General features: G+C 41.5%; 1 protein-coding gene across 2 annotated transcripts; it reads left to right on the forward strand.

Moving 5' to 3' along the window:
• Window positions 1-12,373: 12,373 nt before the first annotated feature.
• SDR42E1 (short chain dehydrogenase/reductase family 42E, member 1) lies at window positions 12,374-16,846 on the forward strand. Of its 2 annotated transcripts, XM_056500924.1 has the most exons (4): window positions 12,374-12,410; window positions 12,624-12,672; window positions 14,076-14,160; window positions 15,240-16,846. In XM_056500924.1, exons 3-4 carry the CDS (start codon window positions 14,093-14,095, stop codon window positions 16,345-16,347), a joined length of 1,176 nt encoding a protein of 391 aa, XP_056356899.1. In that variant the 5' UTR covers window positions 12,374-12,410; window positions 12,624-12,672; window positions 14,076-14,092; the 3' UTR covers window positions 16,348-16,846. The 2 variants fall into 2 exon arrangements, with proteins under 2 accessions (XP_056356899.1, XP_056356898.1); XM_056500923.1 differs by lacking the exons at window positions 12,374-12,410; window positions 12,624-12,672 and adding an exon at window positions 13,242-13,530.
• The last annotated feature ends 1,720 nt before the right edge of the window (window positions 16,847-18,566 follow it).

Consider the following 18,566-nt stretch of genomic DNA (forward strand, 5'->3'; position numbering starts at 1 on the left):
GAACTCTCCAGTTTGCTCTTTTGTTTGTTTTGCCTGCTGATTCAGGCTTTTTCAGCTGTGGCTCCTGAGAGCTCCTGCTCCCTGTGCTCCTTGTTCTTTTGTGCCTTGGGTCAGGGCTCTGCATTTCAGGTACTCTAGGGAGGTTCTGGTATACGAGGCTTTTCCTGGAAAATCATTTCAGCATAAAACAGGTTGGAATCTGTTTCAACAAATGAGTCATTAAGCAAGACAGAAACAATATTCTAGTGATTAAGTGCATATAGGAGCAGGGGAAAAAAAAAAAAAAAATTACTTACTTTTATTGCTGGAGCTTCTGAGAGATCATAAACACCTTATACATATACTTGGATTTTGGTGGACTTAATGGCTACATGAACACTTGTCAGGCTGTCAGTCCTGGATGCAGAAACTGTTGAACTTCCATAAACAAAATTCATTTGAGCAAACAGATTTTCCTCTTACAAATTCTGTAAAGCTCCTGAACAAATGTTGAGCTAATCCTCTTCTTTCAGCCTGTTCTCTCTTCATGCACTCAACTTGAAGCACGTGAATTGTCCCAGTAAAGACAGCAAAACCATTACTCTGCCTAAAGCTAGAAATGCAGCCAAGTACCCTTGAGAATTGATATTTGAACTGACAGGCATGAACTGAATTAAAGCAAAAAAGGATTATGTACAAGTGAAAATAAAGCTGTGCAACCTCTCCTTTGTCTTCAAACTATTTAATAGATCCTTAGGGAAAATAATTCCTGTCAAATAAAGTGTATACCTATTAAAGAAAAGTAAGAAATATCTTTTACCTCTAAGCTGCTGGAGATTTTGTTTTTAGAAATATAATAGTGGTAAATATTGTAAATTCAGAAATAGACAATAGATCCTGAAGATCATCCCTTGGCAGTGAACAGAAAACTGTAGCTCATCATTCCTCAAAATTCAATACTACAAAAGACAATAATAATAACAACAGCAACAACCATTTCCTCAACTAAATCTCCTGTTATTTTCTCAAACATAAGAAAGAACCTCAAAGTGAAGAATGTCTGTACTGATAGGAAATTTGAACCTGTAAGGGAAGCCAAGGGCTGTAAGTTCTGCCTCAGTATTTACAAGAACTCTAATCATCCTTTGAAAATTTTCTGCAATAGACAAAACATCAGAGAAACCATTAAAATTATGAGCACTCCTTTGTATTTGCAAGGGAGGTTTTCTCCCCAGCTCTCCAGACATCCATGTGTCTCTGGGCTTTCAGGAAGAGCTAAAAGGGGATTGCACTCTTTCCAAAATAAGTAATTCTTATCAACCCAGTTGTGATTATTTTCCAAGAAGAGGATGGAGTCAGAAAACCTAAAGGCAATTAGGCACTCTTTAAGAAGTTAGCCAGGAATCATCTCCAGGTTATCCTCATGAGAATTACACTTGCTTGCCTTTTTTCTGTCACCCAGTAATATGAAATGGTTTTCAGAGAACCATCAGAGGGAGAGAAGAAAAGATACCACTTTATCTTAGTGCACTTCTCTGACAGCACAGACTGCTCCCTAAAATTTCCTCTGGTATATTCAGAATAACATCCCAGCCCTGCCTAGGACAGAGCACAGCACAGTGCTGCCTCAATAAATGAGAAATAAAGACACAATCTCTCAATGGGAAGTTTAGTTTGTTTTTCCAACTAGATTTTTATTACATCTCCCTATTTCCTTCCCTTCTCTGCAGCTTTGCCTCTCTGAAGTTAATGGCAGCATCTCTGTGCTCAGAGCACAAAGGATTTCCACATTTTCACAGCCCACAGCCTGATCATTTTTTTGCAGGTGCTTCCTGAAAAGCAAATGCAGCTTTGCCTGCCTTACTTCTGATGCTGTGCCCTAAACACAAGTCATACCAACAGATCAGATAAAAAACCACACTTTGCATCATCTTTCTGTAACTGTTCCTCCTGCATGTCAAACATTGGCAGATTGGAGACACATCTGGTTTACATGCAGCCTTTTCCATTACATCCTAATATTAAACCACAGAATGTTTTCAAACATTTAGGTATTATCTATGCAAAAGTCACATAATTTTGGTGCAGTTAAATTTAAAATAGCAATGTAAATATAGAGGTAAACCAGAAAATGAGGCAAGCATGGTAATCATGGTTAAAGCACGTGTGGACAAACAGATAAATTGTCTTGAGGAGTCTCTTCAAAGTGTCTTCAAAATTCACCAACACAACTGGAGATAGTGACAAATTAAAAATTAATCACACACAACTCAGATCCCCAGAAGATGTCTGAGCTTTGAGCATGGACTCTGCAAAAGGGATGAAAGAAAATGGGTGCTAGCACCTCCCCAGTGTCATTTGGGTTATTAACTCTGCACATCTGCCTCCCCTCCTCCTGCAAACCCTTACAACCATCTCCACCTCTCCTCAGAGGAATTTGCTTATTTTTAGATTTTCCTCAGAGTTACATCAGCCAGCCTTTGAAACCAAAGCCAGAGCACAGTGAGACGAAAAAGAGCCACGACTCAAAAGTCATTAAGCAATCAGCCATGACAAAGTGTCACCTGCCTTGGCACACTCCGTTTGCTGTCACTGGAAGGACAAGCTCCAAGGGCTGAAGCCACCAACTTTTCCTGTTGAGGAATGGTGACCTCACTCTGTGTGTGACAGTGACTTACACTGTTGTTGTGATGGAATGCTGGATGTCCCCATTCCCCCCTCAGTGCTGGGATCTGAAGGATGTTCCCATTCCTGGCACTTTTCAGCCACTTTTGTGCTGCTTGTAAAGGGCTGCAGTTGTGTTCAAACCAGGAATGACCTGGTGACAGATGGGACAAACAACCCCTCAAGGTCCCTTTCAGGATCTGGGGTGGGTTTGATGGTTCTGTGGCAGGCAGTATTTTAGTAAATAGTGTTTTTTCCCTGGGCAATCCACTGACTATGGAAAATTTGAGTATTTAATGTAATTTTTTGTTGGTTTGCTTCCCTTTATTATATTGTCCATCTTAAATATTTTCTATCATTCAGTAACCTTTACCCTGACTCAAAAATTGTTTGTATGTAAGCAAATTTAATCCCATTAAAATCACCATGACTCTCCACTCATAAAACTATACAGATGATTTAATAGGTTGCTGAATGACAGTCCTGAGACCCATTAGGCCTAAATGTTCCCTGAGAGCCCAAACTCAGAGACGCTTATGCACATTCTTAAAAATAAACACATATTAGCATGCAAGTAAAGAAAGAAACATTCACAGCCCTGTTTTTAAACATGCACACCTGAAGAATTAGAGCCTGCCTTAAAGACCTTCCCCACCTGGATTTGAGGTATGATAATCGATTCATGCAAATGAACCTACACCATAAAACTATTTATTTCTACTTTCCAGGTGACACAACCAGCAAGTGCAACTTTTAAATTAACTCCTCCAAGTTTTAAAGTCACTATTAAAATAATGTCAGGCTCCAGGTGGAGGTCATTCCCAAACAGGCACAGATTCTGTGGGGATAATCTGTGCAGGCACTTCAAAATAATCACCCCTTGTAAGGAATCCCTTCCTCAGCTGTGCAGAGCTTGTAACTTGTTTTATTAATACTGTAATTTATCACTCCTCTTTTATTTTTTAATTTCCAAACTGTTTTTAACAATATATATGACAGCCCCAGGGCAAACATCTCTCCTGGAGACACACAAACTTTGCTGGAATCACCAAGGGTTAGGCAGGCACAGCTTCAAAGGCAGATTTGGGACCTATAACATTAATTCATCCACCAAATGGAGCTCCAAAATCCATTAAAGAAAAATAACTAGTAACCATCTGTCTTTATTCATCAGGCTGAAAGCAGTTAATCAAACCTAGTGGACATTTTTACTTTCTTCTTTCTTTCTCAACAGCTTTGAACACAGATGCAGCTTTTCCATAATTAAGCTGAGCATTGTAGCTCCTAGACAGATTAATTCTGGAGAGCTTGTCAGAAATGTCAGATGGCAGACAGGTTCTGTGTCTTGTCCCTGGGACTTCTGGGGTTTTTATATTTATATCTACATATATGTGCTGATTCAGAACTCAGTTATTAAATTAATAACTCTTTATAATTCTTAAAATTGTGTAAACACATTGACAGGGTTCTGAAACAACATAAAGGTGTCCCAGGTTACAGGAGTTCTATTCCAACAGGCTGAAAGATCATTAAATAGCTCATACCAAAGCTATTCCAGGCACATGCTTTCAGGAAAGTTCTCAGTTTCTATCAACTCTAAAAGGATACACACAAGTATCCAAAGACGCTTTTAGTTCTCAATTACTTTTAGCAATGAGCTCATACATGGGTTTGATTCCCTTTTTCTGATTTCTAACATTTTAAAGCAGAGAGCATATCCAATTCTTAAGGATTTTATGCTACCTGTTAAATATTATGTTTTTCCAATTTAAGCCTTCAGTCAAATTTATGGACTGAAGCTAGGATTTAAAAGACCCTAGGAGTAATTTTTGCTTCCTTTGAACTGGGTTTTTATTTTTAAAGAAAGTAAAAGATCACGTCAAACACATCTTTGTGCTGATAAAATTAGAATTTCAATGTCATTTAAAAGTTTGAAGCTTAAAAGTTCTTTCCACTATAACTGGTTATGAAGAAGAGCTGGTTACCATTACATTTGATAAAATAATGCAGCTTGAAAATGAGATGTGCCAAATTATGAGAGATGGTCCCAGAGAAAGCCACTCACTGACTGCAGCAGAGAGACAGGTGGGGATTTTCCAAGCAGCCATTAAAGATGGACCACAGAACTACTGAGGCAAATCAGTATATTGATCAAAATTAACTAGCAAAATTCAAACTAAATCAAAAAATGTATATGTTTTTCTCCTTGGGAGTATGATTTTCTCTTCATATCTTTAATTGATGACAACTGATTCATCCTCACTCTTCTGTCCCCACAGTTACACTGAAAATGGCAAATGGAAATGAGACACTCAACTACATTTGGAAAAGTGGGGAAGACTTAAGTACCTCTAGATACCAGACTCTACAGCAGAAAATAGAGAAGAAAGAGGTATTTTGAAGGAAAACTCTGCTGGCATAGTCTCTCTTTCAATGGTCCTTTTTTCCACTAGAATATTTAAGCAGTTAGCTGTCATAAATGCTCCAAGATGTAAATACTAATTCCCCCAGAACACATCAGTGAACTGAAGCAGAGAGATCATTTTCCATTTAGTGCAAAATCCCAGCTGAGAACTCCTGGGTGGTGGCTCCAGTCCTGTGCTCAATGCACAGGGATCATCCTGGTGAGAAGTGCACTTGGAGCACACCCAGGCTACACCCCACCAAACAACACTTTACAGACAGCACAACAAAGGTCAGCTGACAATTGTGCTGTGGATGCTGATACAGAATTTCTCTGGAGAATGAGGAAAAGTAGGAAGATGCCCAGCTGAGAAAATCCAAAGTGGAGACTGGAAGGGCTCATCAGAAAGGTGTCAGCATCTCTCTGAATCAGAGAGAAGAAATGTTTACTATGTACATACAGTGGGGCAAAAATTGCTTTTACACAGAAAGGCAAGGAAAGAAGATATTATTAATCCATGGGAATCATGCCAAAAGCATGAATAAAAATGGTACTGTATGAAGATTTTGCCCATGGCCAATTGTAAGCATGACACACCTGGCCCCAGTGTTGTGATTCACAAAGTGTTTCCTGCACACAAGATAATCCTCTTCTATCTACTTTATCTGATGTTATCATCCTCACTTGGTTCCTGTTATCAGAAACAAAATTTCAGCATTGATAAATCCAAGCACAATTACTGAAGATAAATAAACTAAATTTTAAAAATGACAAGAGTTTTAAAATTCTCAAGGTGAGGCTCTTCCTACTCTTTTGTTGAAGGCACAAACTGTTCAAACTTGAACCAACTTGCCATAAAAACAAGTCTCAAATCCAAGATGTTCAGTGAGGCACAAACTGTACCTGCATTGCAGCAGAGGCATGTTGATCTAGAATTTATGGACACAGCAGCAGTGAGATGCTAATCCAGGCAAGGTTCCTACAGAGTGCTGATTTGCAGAATTGCTACAGGTCCAGTCCTGAGCACTGCCTCAGTTTCACAATTCTGGGAGGATTCTTTGCACCCCACTCTTACCTCTGCTGTCACCTTTCACACATTTCCCTTGACTCCAAGTCCAGCTGGAAGGAGCTGAGGGGACCCTGCCACCCACTGTGCCCCTTCTGAGAACAGAAATTCCACACAAAATTCTGGATTTAACCAACAGAGATCAGAGAGGAGACACCTCACAGAGCCTCAGGTGAGTATTTTTAAGGGCTAAGAATCACAGAATCATTTAGGTTGGAAAAGACCCCCTAGGATTGTTGGATTCATGACAGGAGTTGGCAACACTGGAGTCTTTAAAACTGGAACTTTATACTCTGAAACTTTGTGAGCATGTTAAACAGCTACTGCAACCTCATGAGGCTAAAGCACAATCCAGGCTTGTACACACCTGCACAAGCAGGAAGGCATTCAACAAATTATCCATGAATATAAAAGTTTAATCTTACAGTAATGCAAGACAGAAAATAAAGAGGGAAATACAAAGACTTCTAATCAAAAGAGGAGAAATGGCAACAATTATTTTCATCCATTCTTCTGAATGCCATCACATTCTTGGGTTTGTGCTGCTATAAATATGTCCTTTTGAAATCTCTGAGATCTCTAAAATGCCAGAGAACACAGAAAGCCTTTATAAAACCAGAATTTACAGTAAAGGATCTTGAAGACTTAGAGGAATGGTGTTAAAGGTTTACATTTGATACCTCACCTGCAAGAGAACAGTTCAGCTACTAAAAGAGTCAGAATTGGACAGCTCCATCACCCAGAGACTTCAGAGAGTGCAGCTGAAATACAAGAGTCATAACTCAAAGGCTGCAGATGCAGCCACAGAACACAGGCACCAGAGGGGAAAACATTACTCTGACACCTTTTCTCAGAGTGCTGTTGTGAAGCTCAGCACAAGGCACAAAACATGTGAACAATGCTCTGTAGTACTCACACATATATGGTTAATTTAGCCTTCATTTATACACTAAATATTTCTGTATTTATTCCATGAAGGAATAAAGTAAATTACAAGTTTGTTACATACAGCACCTTCACCCCAAGATATCAGTGGTGATAATCACTTCAGCTATTATGGCCAGAACCTCCAAGCAGTCACCTTGTCCAAGAAATTCAGTTACCCAAATAATCTAATAATTCTAATTTGAAGAAGTCTGAATTACAGAACTCATTAATGATGTAATATTACACCAACACTACCTAGGAAAACTGGATTTGGTGGCAGCAGATGTGAACTGAGATCCCTTTTTACAGAGTAATCCACAGGAGATGGAGCCCTGCCTCCTTGTTCAGCCCTGCTTGGACTGCTCTTTTTGAACCAGAAATAATGAGGGATTTCCAACCAAATGGGAGGACTGACTGTAGCCTGTTCTCACAAGGAACAGCCCAAATTTGAAATTCCCTTCAAGTTAATAAATGTCAGGACACCAGGGAAGCCCATCATGAACAAAACCCTTCCTGACAAAGCAAAAGCAGAGTGACCCATTTGCACACAGACACAGGGAGCTTGGCTGCATACCATATTCTTATTAACACCTCCAAATTCTGAGTCTTTTTTTTTTTCCCAACTACAATTAAGGAAGGTATTCTTTATAAACAGATAAAACATGATGGGAGGTGGGATGGTTCTGCCTGATAAGCTAATAATGTGCATGCTGTTGAGGAGTGATTCACTGCCTGTTTGAGTTAATTCCTGTTCCTAGCATGGATTACCTTTATTTATGGCAGAAGGGAAACAAAAGTGGTGAAATCTGCTGGCTTTGCCATTACCAGAGTGGCACTGAAGGGATTCTCACTGCCCACTCAATTTTTAAAAGGGTAAAGGAGCTCAGGCAATGTTAAATTGAAGACTTGGGAAAGAACTGCACCAGATAATATTTTAGTTTTCTCTTGAAAAGTGTTAAATCAGGCCTTCTTTGGTACTTTTTTTTTTTTTTTTTTACTTGAAGATTATGAATTCAACTTGAGAAACCTTCATTATACAAGAAAGCCAATTACTAGAACATGTTGTTCCTCTCAGTCATCTAGAAAAACATTTCAGCTTATGCAGTTTGCCCATAATGTGTTTGATGTTTGATTCCTCCATGTTCCTATGATGAATGAAGAATTAAGCTGATGTATGACTGGAATTAATCCAGTGTTTTCCACTGGCACAAATTCTGTTTCTATGGGCTGGATACTCTCTGAAAGACATTGAAGCAGAACGTCAAATGCTTTACCTTAAGAATCAAATTTCAATTTCCTCATTATTCAGATTTTGCTTCTCCCTCAGAAGAGCCAGAAAATCAAAATTAGTTGTAACTAGATGCTGCACCCACAACTTCTGCCACAAGGAGTGAAAATCAGGAGAAAGAATAACTTGCAGTAAATTTCTGTAAGTTATAGCACCTCCAGCTGAATAGATCCCACTTTGAACACCTTCCTCATGTTGTCATTCCAGGATAAAACATGTCCAAATAAGGCTTTTGAACAGCAGAAAAATGCATGTTATAACTATTCCTCTTTGTAACATCAGTGATTTTGCCCAATTTCAGAGTTATTGGATTTATTTTGTTTTGACTAAGTGTTTTGAACCTTCAAAATTTTTGGTTCTGAACAAATCCCTTTTAAAAGAAACGTCAGGTTTTGTGTCAGAATCTCTTATCTTGAAATAGCTCAGAATAGGCCATGATAAAATGCTTATGAATTCTGAATTCTGCAATCATTAGTTTTGTGGAACAGAATAAATCAGTATCAAAGACACACAAGTTTGGTGCTCTTGTAAATATCAAGATGCCACTAAGGAACCCTAATGGAGGTTATCTTGCTCAAACACAGCTGAACCAAGAGCTTTTGTCTTTTTTTGAGGTTTTTTTCCCCTCCCTCTAACTCTTACCTAATCTTTCCTCTGAAAAATTATGTAATTTTTGGAATGTTTTCAAGGTCATTACAGAACTAAATGGGAGTAACATTTTTTAAGCCAGTGTCCTGTTTTCATGCAGTTCTAAGTTCCTGAAAATGGGAGACCACTGCCTAGACCTTGAACACAGAACCAGGAGTGTGAAGATGGAAAACATTTCCTCAGCAAATACATTTCCTTTTCCCTTCTTCATTTTCCACTGAGAAACACACAGAAATGCTACAACAAATTCAGGCCCTGGTGTTCTTGCTGACACATCCCATCCTCACCACCAGTGTCAGCAGACTTCTTACACACACAGAAAATTAGCACAGTACAAGATAAGGATTAATGAACACATTATGCCTTGAGTTTGTTCTACATATGGCATCTACAGCACATGATTAGCTGCCTGTGAAGCTGAAAGATCCCTTAGATCCTTCCAAAAGATCAAAGTAGTACCATCAACTGGGTGTTTAATTATTAGTGTCAATGATTCATAACAGACCAACCTCATCTTGCTTTTGCTGGAGGGTAAGATTTCTGTAAACCCATGGATAACTGAATTAAATTATAAATTATTTCAACAAGAAGCCTTTCTTTGTTATTAGTGTGGTAAATAAGGGCATCTGGATGCACATCAATCACACTTGAAACTGAATCAGACAATTACTGAAATGTAAGTGTATAATTACCTTCTGAAATGGCTTCCTATTGAGAATTTGGAAGATGTGCTTTAAGTAACAGAATCAAAGACATTCAGCACTGCATTCCAAAACCTGTCCTCCCCTACTCCGAGAGCAAAAACATCTGTGAGAGTATCTGCAATAACATTTCACTAGTGTTCCCATATGACATTTCTTAACTTACTAATTTTTAAAGTATATAATCCTTTCAGGTACAAAGAGGCTCAGCCCTTGAGCCCTTGCAGTCCTGTGTGCAATATTGAAATTATTAATGAGGTTACAGAATGAGCTAAAATTTAGCTTTTACTTCCAAGGTGCTGCAACTACATTGGATAGCATCACCTTGTACTGCTAAGGACTAATATCAGTGCAACATGTTATGCAAACAGATATCAACACCTTGGAACATCAGGTAACACATCAGGTCAAATTACCACTTAAAAAAACACATGAGGCTTAAGGGAGCTGAAGATCAATATCAGAGGAGCAAACACTGACTTCAGACACCTGGACTGAAGTGCTCAGGAGTGGGTGAGTCCCTGCAGACTCTGTTCAGCTCCATGGAGGTAATGGAGGTTAAAATATACTCATTCTAAAAACTGGGTTATTGATGTGCCCTGCAGGGTACACAGATACAGAGACTACAAACAGCAACTTGTCTTCAAAGCAAAAAGGGAGAACACAGGTTATTCCCAGTCCCACGCTCAGCCATTCACTTATCCCAAAATACACAAACTTTCTTCCCTTCCTTTTAGGATAAATAACTGCTACTTTTGGAAATGGGACAATCTACATTTTCCAAAGCATTAAAGGATAGAAAAGAAGTTAATTTCTGATGGGTCCACAGAATGCATGCATCACTTCCTACAGCTGAATGGACACCTCAGAATCAAGTTTGTTCCTTAAGAATCTTCTCCAATTCAAAGCATTTTCCTTTCTCAGTGTGGAAAAAATAGGGTAAGTTTTTCCATTACTGGAACTCACAGGAAAAAGCAACTAGAAGCACTTTGGATGGTCACCTCCACATCACCAGCTGTATGACACTGTACAGTCAACAGCTGCCCTAAGAAGTGCTAACATTTTCAAAGGGTGCAACTTGCTCACTTTCCTGAGCCCTTTAAGCTCCATAAATTCAATTTCCTGGTTTATTTACAATTTTATAGCAGCTCCCATCTGAGCATCAGAAACACAAACAAAACTAGCACAACCATAACCTCAGGCAGGGAGAAAGTTCAATGACACCTTTGTCACAGAACACAAATCAGTGTTCTGAAGGTCACTAAGGAAACCTCTGCCAGACTCAAGATGAAAACTCAGAGTAGCATTTTTATCCATAACACTCTCCGCCTTGAAATATATTCTAGTGTCATCTAGACTGAATGTTTGATTCTAATGTTCTAATTTTGTTCTAATTTTGAACATTACAATTCTAATTTCCCTCACGATGTATGTTCTGTTTTTACCTCTTTAGTACTATTTTAACCAATTGGGTTTATGTGTTTTAATAAGGCCATAAACATGGTTGGTTCTACCTGGTTTTAAATCTTGTTCTCTCATTGCATTGCCCAATGAAAAAAAAAATCACAATTAAGTATTATCTAAAAGAAATCAGTCAAATAGTAAGAAAACAGTAAGCTAAGGTTTATTTCCCCAGATGAAATATTGCCCTGCTTCTTGAAACAGTACTGCTGGCACACTCTGTATTTTGATGACAAAAATAATTTTACTAGCCAAGTATTTTAAATTGCAATGGGAACCAGATGAACTAACATACTATGAAAGAATAATTAATTATTTCATTGTTTATTCTTTCTAACTTGCACTGTTTACAGCAGCTGCTTATTTAGCTGATTTAAGGATTCCTTTGCAGCCCATTTCAGGCTCATTTCAGATAACTCCCAGTTACACTGCAAATCCTTCTAACCTGACACATCTTGCCCTAATGTGAAATTCAAGGTATCAGTGCAATCTCTCCATGTCACTGTAGCACAGTCTCATTCCCTGCATGCTGAGATACATGCAAGGCATGCTCCAAAACCCCTGCATCTTTAAAAGTAGGGTTTACATGTTTTTTTAAAGAAAGACACAATCTCAGGCCTAACATTCTATTATGTGTAAAATAAAACTACAAGTCCATTCATTTGATTGCAAAACAGAACTTGTGATACATTCAGAAAGTCCATAGAACCTTAGGAAAAGCAGGTCATAGTAAATGAAAAAGCAGCAATAAATGGGTTGTGCAAAACTGAGATCTGAGTGTATCAAGTCTTAAGACCTGCCAATGTAAAAGGAGGATGATATTTACCCACAGCTTTCACAGATGTCACCATTTTGAAGGAATTAATGTTCCTCACTGTTCCCTGAAGCCAAAAAGGACAGCTTACTATAATGAGAAATAAAAGTGATAGTGGTTTAAGAGCAACATCTTTACAGTATTTAACCACAGCCTCATTATAGTCACAATATCCATAATTATGAGATAACCAGACATAATTCACTCTCTGTAGATGGAATACCAGGCAGAGAGCAAGACAAAGCAGAAAGTACAGAGAGGGGTCTCAGTCCTGCAAACAGTCCTGCACGGACACACGACAAAGTCCAGGGGACAAACGTCACCCTGAGGCAACAGCTGCCTATTCAAACAGAGGGATTTACTCACACAGCACCGAGAGCAAGGTCCCTGCTCAGAGAGCACTAAGCTCGGAGTTATGAGGAGAAAGGGGCTGAACGTGGAATTTCCATCCTTGGGGATATTCAATGCCAACACAAACCCATGGAACCCCTCTGGCTGCACCTGCTTTGTGCAGGGGTTCAACAGAGACCATCCTTCCAGCCTCAGATATCCTGTGATCCTTCCATATTCCATTCAAACACAATTTATTTGATCTAAAGAGAGCCACCAAGTGCCCTAATCTCAGTAAGACTCAAAGGTATAGAAAAAAAAAAACAAAAAACCAAAAACTTTGTGTCCACAGATCTCAGGGAAGGTTCTGGACTCTTTTGGACTTTGCAGGTGATTAAGCACTTGGGAAAATATTCTCTAAACCTTCATCAAGATTGCGCATAAATCCTGAAGGCACATGCAGCCATACAAAAGGCAGACGGGGATTCAGGGCACGGGGAATTCAGGGCACGGGGGGCTCAAGGCACGGGGGTTTAGGGCACGGGGGGTTCAGGGCACGGGGGATTCAGGGCACGGGGGGTTTAGGGCACGGGGGGTTCAGAGCACGGGGGTTCAGGGCACGGGGGGTTCAGGGCACGGGGGATTCAGGGCACGGGGGGTTTAGGGCACGGGGGTTCAGGGCACGGGGGTTTAGGGCACGGGGGGTTCAGGGCACGGGGAATTCAGGGCACGGGGAATTCAGGGCACGGGGGATTCAGGGCACGGGGGTTCAGGGCACGGGGATTCAGGGCACGGGGGGTTCAGGGCACGGGGGATTCAGGGCACGGGGGGTTTAGGGCACGGGGGGTTCAGAGCACGGGGGTTCAGGGCACGGGGGGTTCAGGGCACGGGGGGTTCAGGGCACGGGGGTTCAGGTCCGGCTCCCACCCACCGACACCCCGAGCTCTTCTCCCAGTGCTCCAGCCCGGATCGCTGCCGGGCTGCCCCGGCTGCGGTGCCAACACCGGCTCGGGTTTCGGCCCCGAACCGCGATCCCCCATGGCAGGCTGCGAGGGGAGGGCAGCAGCTCCTGCTGCGGGACACGACCCCAGCCGAGCACGGCCCGCAGGGACAGCGGGAACAGCAGGGACAGCCCGGCCCCGCCGCCATCTCGGGCTGTGCCCGCCCCGCCCGCCTCCATTCCCCGGGATCGGCATCGGCACCGCCCCGGGAATTCGGCAGGAGCGGGCAGGGCCGGCAGCGCCGCAGGTACGGGGGGACCCGGGGTGGCTCGGCTCCTCCGGGAGCAGCTTCCCTTCGCCGCCATCCCTCCTCTAGGAACAGCTTCCCTTCGCCGCCATCCCTCCTCTAGGAACAGCTTCCCTTCGCCGCCATCCCTCCTCTAGGAACAGCTTCCCTTCGCCGCCATCCCTCCTCTAGGAGCAGCTTCCCTTCTCCGCCATCCCTCCTCTAGGAACAGCTTCCCTTCGCCGCCATCCCTCCTCTAGGAACAGCTTCCCTTCGCCGCCATCCCTCCTCTAGGAGCAGCTTCCCTTCTCCGCCATCCCTCCTCTAGGAACAGCTTCCCTTCGCCGCCATCCCTCCTCTAGGAACAGCTTCCCTTCGCCGCCATCCCTCCTCTAGGAACAGCTTCCCTTCGCCGCCATCCCTCCTCTAGGAACAGCCTCCCTTCCCTTCCCTTCCCTTCCCGGCCGCATGTCCTGAAGCGTGGCCGAGCTCGGGAACAAGGCCGGGAGCTGCTGCTGCCCAAACGCGGGCTGGTTTAATGTGCGCCCTTGCCGTGTGTTTTGTAGGTGCGAGAGGAAAGAGGATGGAAGAAAGAAACGCTGCCAAGGAAAGAGTGCTCATTACGGGAGGAGCAGGTTATTTTGGCTTCCGGTTAGTGCGTTAAATAGTGATTACATGCAGGAATAAATGTAAGAGATTGCTGCTGGGGAGGCAGCAAAATCCATCTGTAAAAGGGAAACCTGTGGGCCTGAGACGCCTGATCCAGTTGATCCCATCTTGTGGTTCACCCGGGGTCTCAGGTTTAGACAAACTCAGTTACTGTTTCCAGAGGCTTTAAGGGTGTTGTCCCTTTCCAAATGTCAGCCTCAGCTGCCTCGCAGACATTTACCTGTGTGCTCACCTCTGCAGAGATCACCATCGTCAGCCTGCTCTGCAGGGCAAGCCCACACTTGTACACACATTTTTCTTTGCAGACTATGTAAAGAAAAAATTCTAATTTGAGCCCTAGACTATAGCTACAGGCAGAGGGGAGAGAGATCACAGACAGGACCAGAAAATAAATTTCAAGTCAGGGTAAGGAAAAAAGAAATCTCAGGAGATGCCTATCTTTCCTCTGCTTGGCTTTTCCCTCTACTCTCATGCCCTTAAAGCACAATAGACATGCAAAAATGTAGGAAAGGGGAAGAGAAACACCAGAGTTACACTTTGTGTCAATACCTGCGACTTGGAGTAAGATGTTGACATGTGGCAAAGTATTCACAGCAGCTGAGAAGCATCTCTCCCACTCTGGTTCTCTGTAAATTTCAAACACAATGCTGAAGACCAACCTGTTGTTTTGACACAACTGGAATGGCACAAAAGCAGTAAGATAAAACAAATAAGCTTTTTTTATTATTATTTTTGGCAATAGTTGCACATCTGAAAGTTGCTGTTGCTGAACTAAAGGGGACAGAACTTCAGTTATTTCTCTTTCAAATTTTCACTTACGGCAGTTCTGCCTCATTTTTTTCTTTTTTTTTTTTTTTCTCCAAATATTGATGGAGTGTGAGACATCAGTACCTAAACCATCACAGCTGAATCTTCCCAATAGTAGGGGACTGTGTATTTAAAAGACTCCCATCAGAAAAATAATCAGCATGAAAACAGTTAATATTCTTCTGTCCCTCCCAGGTGAGATGTTTCATGCACCACGTGCTGTATGCTAACATAGGGTTTCTGTCATGTTTCAGTTTAGGTTGTGCCATAAATCAAAAGGGAGTCGATGTCATCCTCTTTGATGTCGTGAAGCCACTTCAAACCGTGCCAGAGGGAATAAAGTTCATGCAGGGGGATATCTGCTGCCTGTCTGAAGTGGAAGAAGCTCTCAGAGATGTAATCTGCGTGTTCCATATCGCTTCCTATGGCATGTCTGGCAGGGAGCAGCTGAACCGAAAACTTATAGAAGATGTTAACGTGAAAGGAACAGAAAATATCATCCAGGCCTGCAAGAGCAGGGGAGTGTCGAGCCTGGTTTATACAAGTACCTACAACGTGATATTTGGAGGCCAGGTTATAGAAAATGGGGACGAGTCTCTGCCTTACCTGCCTCTGCACCTTCACCCTGATCACTACTCCCGAACGAAATCTCTAGCTGAAATGAAGGTGCTGGAGGCAAATGGAGCTGAGCTGGGAAATGGCAGAGGTGTGCTAAGGACCTGTGCTCTCCGCCCAGCAGGGATCTACGGGCCTGGGGAGCAGAGACACCTCCCGAGAATAGTCAGCTACATCGAAAGGGGACTGTTCAAATTTGTGTATGGAGACCCTCTGAGCCTGGTAGAGTTTGTACACGTGGACAACCTGGTGCAGGCTCATGTCCTTGCCTCTGAGGCCCTCAGAGCCAGCAAGCAGCACATTGCCTCAGGCCAGGCCTATTTTATTTCTGATGGCAGGCCTGTAAATAACTTTGAGTTTTTCCGACCGCTCGTGGAAGGTTTGGGTTACAAGTTCCCAACCCGGCGCCTTCCCCTCTCCCTGGTCTATTTTTTTGCATTCCTTACTGAAATAGTTCATTTTGTTGTAGGGCGAGTTTATAACTTCCAGCCCCTCCTCACTCGCACAGAGGTTTACAAAACTGGTGTCACCCATTATTTCAGCATGGAGAAGGCCAGGAAGGAGCTGGGCTATGAGCCCCAGCAGTACAGCCTGGATGAAGTGGTGGAGTGGTTTAGATCCCAGGGATGTGGACCAAAGCCAAGGAATTACACCCTGATGCACCTGGTTAGGGATGGAGCACTGCTTTTGGTGCTGATTGCTGTGCTGGTCTCCTGGTTTCCACCTGCAGCGACATTTTCACTCTGAAAGATGAAATGCTGAGGACAGAATTTAGTTATGTTCTCTGCTTACTCTTGGTTTTGACAGACAGGTAATAAAAGATTTTAAAAAAATCATTTGTGGGATTGAGGTAAATAACAGCTTTATCCCCAAGGAACAGAACTACTGAGTAAAAAGGTGTAATTTTTTATATATATTTTCTCTTCAAAGTAAAACTGATCAGATCACTAACAAGATGAAGCACAGTATTACTGCAACAGCATTTTATTCTCAGGCACAATGGCACAAAACAGAGAATGGAACAAATGTCCTTAGGCTGACACTTACTCACTGATGGGATTATACTCCTGATCCTTGCCCTTTATTCCTAAAGAGTTTGTGTTACATGATCCAGAGGAGAATAAACTTACTCTTTGATCACATTCCAAACCCCACTTCTGCTTCCCAGCTTGGGTGTATATATTCCTAACCAAGATTAACTGATAAACTGCTAGACAATAAACAATGGGGTTTTTACATGAATCCATTCTGGTGTGCTTTCCTGAGTTAACTCTGATATCTAATGACATTTGTGGAAAATGCACCATGCTTAATCTAAATTACAGGAAAGTGCTTGAAGCACCACAGATTTGTAGCTTTTTCTAGCAGTAAAATATACCTGTTTAAAATGAATGAACCAGCTGAAGTGCATTCATAAATAAAAGCTATGATTTTTCCAGGCATTATAGAATGGTTAAACAAATAATTCATCAAAGACATTTGGTGAGTGATTGCATTCACATTCCACTATTTATAAAAGACTTTTAGTCTTTAATAATGTTTCTTTAACACCTGACACCATCTGAATAGAATTTCAGCTTTGTAATAGGAAGATAAATACTTGTTACAAGGAAACTCATAATTTTGTGGAATTTTAAGATTAGAAGATAAGACTATAAGTACAGGTCACTGCTGTGACCTGCAGTTCCCTCTATCAATATAATATAGAAACTGAGAAACTTCACCTCAAATGTTAAACACAAAGTTATTCTCCCTTAACTCATCAGCATTGCAGCTTCTGTACCTCTTGATAAAAGCAGAATCTTTCAAGAATTTAAACTTTACTCTTATCATTAGAATGGCTGAAGCTACACAGATCTTAAATTAATAGTAACTTCCAGATACTTCTGTTAAACTGTGCTGCAACTGAAATGGGGAAGTAATGAATAAGAAGCAGAGCAGTTCCATTGCACTGTTAAAGAATTCTCAGAAAACCAGAGGGCCTAAATAGAGGAACCAAGCTAGAAATCCATGGCTACCCTTGCTTAGAAGATGCAGAATTTTGTACTCATGGTGACTGAAGACAGCATTTTTTTTTTTTGACTGTTGAGTTCTCTTCCCGATAAGTTTACCTTTTAAAAAAAAAATCCAGCCCACAGTATTGATAACTTTTTGTAGTTTTATGCTTGAAATCTGACTTTTCTCCCTCATTCCCCTACCAGTAAGTACACCATGAAAGAAACTAAATTTAATACTTAGCTTGAGGGACAACTCAAGAGAGAACTCACTTTTTCCCCCCTCTCTAATAGCAAATAAGCTGTTTGTGCAGCAGGAGTGTTGCACTCTTATAAAGAGCTTATGTGCCTCCAACTGAGCGCTGATGGCACAAGGGCAACTCTCCAGGAGTCATTAATATACAACATCATCTGCAGAAAGAAGAAATCTTCTTTTTAATAAAACAGAAAAAAGACATTCATGACCTCATGAAAGCACTGGGCCAATGCTCTCTTTCCAACAGCTCTGTTTTTTCAAGTGGAAACCACTTTGTTCTTTTCCCCTTTAAGTCCTCTGGCTTTGACACAATGTTATCAGAAATAGATTAAAAAATTCTAATGCCAACAGAAGACAAAACCAAAATGTAGAAAAAATTGCACAAGCCTGTTGCACAGAAACAGCATCAGTATTTCATGCCAAGTCTTGTAAAAAAATTGTTTTTAACATAGGGAACTGAACTACTGTGCCCCAGAGGAATTTTCTCTGTTATTTGTAATCTTTTAGCAAAACTCAGCTACTGCTATTTATAATCATCTCAACAGTGGGGCTGGTGAAAACCATCTATGGAAAGGTCCTTAAGCCATGAATCTTAAATCCACACTGCCAATACCAGCTGAGGTTCAGGCCCTGGACAGCTTTTGAGGTAGGGCAGCTCCTGACAAGATAAAAATAGCCCAACAAAACCCCAAATACCAGAAGTCCTGCAGAAGCTG

The sequence above is a fragment of the Oenanthe melanoleuca genome, chromosome 11, assembly GCF_029582105.1.
Source record: "Oenanthe melanoleuca isolate GR-GAL-2019-014 chromosome 11, OMel1.0, whole genome shotgun sequence".
NCBI lineage: Eukaryota > Metazoa > Chordata > Aves > Passeriformes > Muscicapidae > Oenanthe > Oenanthe melanoleuca.